Source organism: Suricata suricatta, chromosome 4 (genome assembly GCF_006229205.1).
Source record: "Suricata suricatta isolate VVHF042 chromosome 4, meerkat_22Aug2017_6uvM2_HiC, whole genome shotgun sequence".
NCBI classification, from domain to species: Eukaryota; Metazoa; Chordata; class Mammalia; order Carnivora; family Herpestidae; genus Suricata; species Suricata suricatta.
The window spans coordinates 161,749,866-161,752,546 of NC_043703.1; the positions used below are offsets into that span (position 1 = coordinate 161,749,866).

Below are 2,681 nucleotides of genomic sequence, written 5' to 3' on the forward strand. Positions count from 1 at the left end.
GGGACACAGCCCGGCGCAGAGAAGGCGCACCCCCGTGAGCGCAGGACCCCGACAGCGCGCGCAGGCCCCGGGTGGTCGCCGGCCCGCCCCTCCCCGAGCGGGTCCGCGCGGCCCGCCCGCCGGGGAGGGGGGAAGAGTGGGAGTGGAGGAGGAGGTGAGAGAGGAAATGCACGGGGCGGGGGTGGGGGGCCAGAGGGAAAGAATCCTCCTCCCTGGGGCTCCATCACTAGCCCCCAGAGGCAGAGGAAAAAGAGTTCGGCCTGCCAATTGAACACTTTCCAGCCTAACCCCCACCTCTGTCCGCGCACACAACAGCCTCGTCACTGAACGCGCGGCGACAACAGGCCCTCCAGTTTGACTTCTATAGAGACTATCGGCGATGCGAGTTTCTATCAGTTCCAGCTGATTTATTAAAATTGTCAAGATACAGACTTCCAGCACAAAAAAAAAAAAACAGGCAATGATGTCGACAGTGCATTGAGTCTGCTTTGCCACCATTTGCTACAAAATATGCAGATGGTCTGTACTTTATTTAGATTATATTGCACAAAATGAGAAACTTTTTAAACTATGTGCCTTTTTTTTTTTTTTTTTGCTAAAAATCGAGAATCCAGTTTCAAACCTTCCATCTGGGGCCCCATCCACATATCACAGCGTATGAGATACATAAAATCCTACTATAGTACAGTACATATACAATCTTTAGACTAAGATAACAGCTCTGAGGTCTAATATCACCATTTTCAATAAATCTTTACCTACAAATATTGAACAAATCTCTACTATAGCTGTACAAAAAAAAGTTTGCTTTTTTTTTTTTAAACCACAAGGCCTTTAGATGCAAGGATTATTTTAAAATTTTAATCCTTTTCAAACCAGGACATAACGTACCAACATACTTGCATGCTAAAAAACAGAGGAAAAAAAAAAAGAAATCAAAAGGGAAGAAGTGCCTGAAAGTCTTACTGAAAAAACACAGCAAGAATGTTCCCTTTTCACTGTACAAAAATACGCCTGAAAATATATTAATTTTTAAAAAAGACTGAGGTCTGTTATGTATCAAAAATGTTTCAATACCTTTTGTACTGAGGTCTAGGCTGTCTGGTATTCAATCAAGGAGGTATAGGGAACAAGTTACAAAAAAAAAGTTGGCAAGTAGAAATCACATTTGTAAAACCATAAACAATTTGATCTGAAAAGTAAACTCTGATCTTAAGTCAGTTCACAGTTTTTTTTTGTAAGCGTTTGTACAGTCTGCATTTTTTCAAGCTCCCTGCAGTTTTGTTAAGAATCGGATGCATAGAAGACATCAGTTTTCTCCCTCCAAAAAAATAAAATAAAATAAAAAAGTTGCAATGGTCCCTTTTTTGTTTTTGTGTTTGTTTGTTTTTTTAAAAAATCATCAGTTCTTTAAGATCGCTTAAGAAAAAAAAATCTCCAACCAACTCCCTAGCGTAACGGTTGTGCTGCCCCAAAGTCCTCTGCAGACGTCTTCCAGACTTCAAAGACCGACAAGCTTCAAACAGCGCCTTCCGGAGCGGGTCCTCCCTCCCCTCCCCCGCCCTGTCCCCTCCGCCTTTGTTGCAATCACGAATTTCAAGAAAAAGAAATAGTAATTACAAAAACACATTTGGGGGGGGGGGGATCACAACTCCAGACTAGGTATGCAACTACCTTGAGACACGATAAAGGAAAAGAGGGGAGAAAAAAAAAAAGAAAAAGAAAGGGACAGGAAAAAAATGTTTTAAAACTACTAATTTCACTTTAACTCCACCAAAATTTTCATCATCTTTTCCAATTCCTTTGTGTCACGACATCGTATCGAGATCGGCATATTCGTGTCTCCCCTCCACCCCTACCACCACCACCATCCCCACCATCGACACCACCACCATCATCATCATCATCATCACGACCACCGCCACTTCTCCCGACGAGCCCTGCTCTGCACCCGCGGAGAGAAAGAGCGAGAAGCGGGGCGCCCCTCTCAATACGTGAACACCAGGTCGGAGAAGTTCGCCTCCAGCCAGTCCCCCGCGATCATCTCGCTCAGCTCGGGCGTGCAGTAGTCGGGGAACTCGAAGTGGGAGCCCAGGCTGCCCTCGCTGAAGGAATCCAAATCCTTATCCACCAGCGACAGGGACAGGTTCCCGGCCGCCGCGCCGCCCCCCAGCTGCTGCTCGCTGGCGCTGTGCGCGCTTTGGGAGAAATTCAAGCTCAGGTCGAACATCAGGTCGTCGGCGTCCTCGCCGCCGCTGCCGCTACTGCTGCCGCTGGACGAGGACGAGGACGAGGTGGACACGGAGCGCGAGGACGCGGGCGACAGCGCGGGCTGCGCGAGCGGCGGCGGCTGCTGCTTCGTGATGTTCTTGAAGCTGTAGTAGAGGCGGCTGCCGCCCCCGGCGCCCGAGGTCGCGCCGGCGCGCACCTCGTCGTACAGGCTCGCGCCCTCGGGGGACTCGGCCGAGCTGCTCAGCGTGGGGCTGGCGGGCACTTTGGCGACGTTGTAGCGTCTCAGCAGCTGCGGCGGCTGCTGGCCCGGCGGCTGCAGGAGCTGTTGGTGCGGCGGCTCGTCGTCGTCCTCGTCCGCCTCCTGCTTGATCCGCAGCTGCAGCTCGTCGTCGTCCTCGTCGTCCTCGTCGTCCTCGTCCAGGAACACGCACTTGACCGTCTTGCCCGCG

The 2,681-nt window shown here is 50.2% G+C and overlaps 1 protein-coding gene across 1 annotated transcript; it reads right to left on the reverse strand.

Annotated features, from left to right (window-relative positions):
• Positions 1 to 1,571: 1,571 nt before the first annotated feature.
• SOX11 (SRY-box transcription factor 11) lies at positions 1,572 to 2,680 on the reverse strand (the record flags this gene model as incomplete). The annotated part of the gene is made up of 1 exon (XM_029938578.1): positions 1,572 to 2,680. A coding segment is annotated over one exon (693 nt), but the record flags the coding sequence as incomplete, so codon positions are not given.
• Position 2,681: the final 1 nt, after the last annotated feature.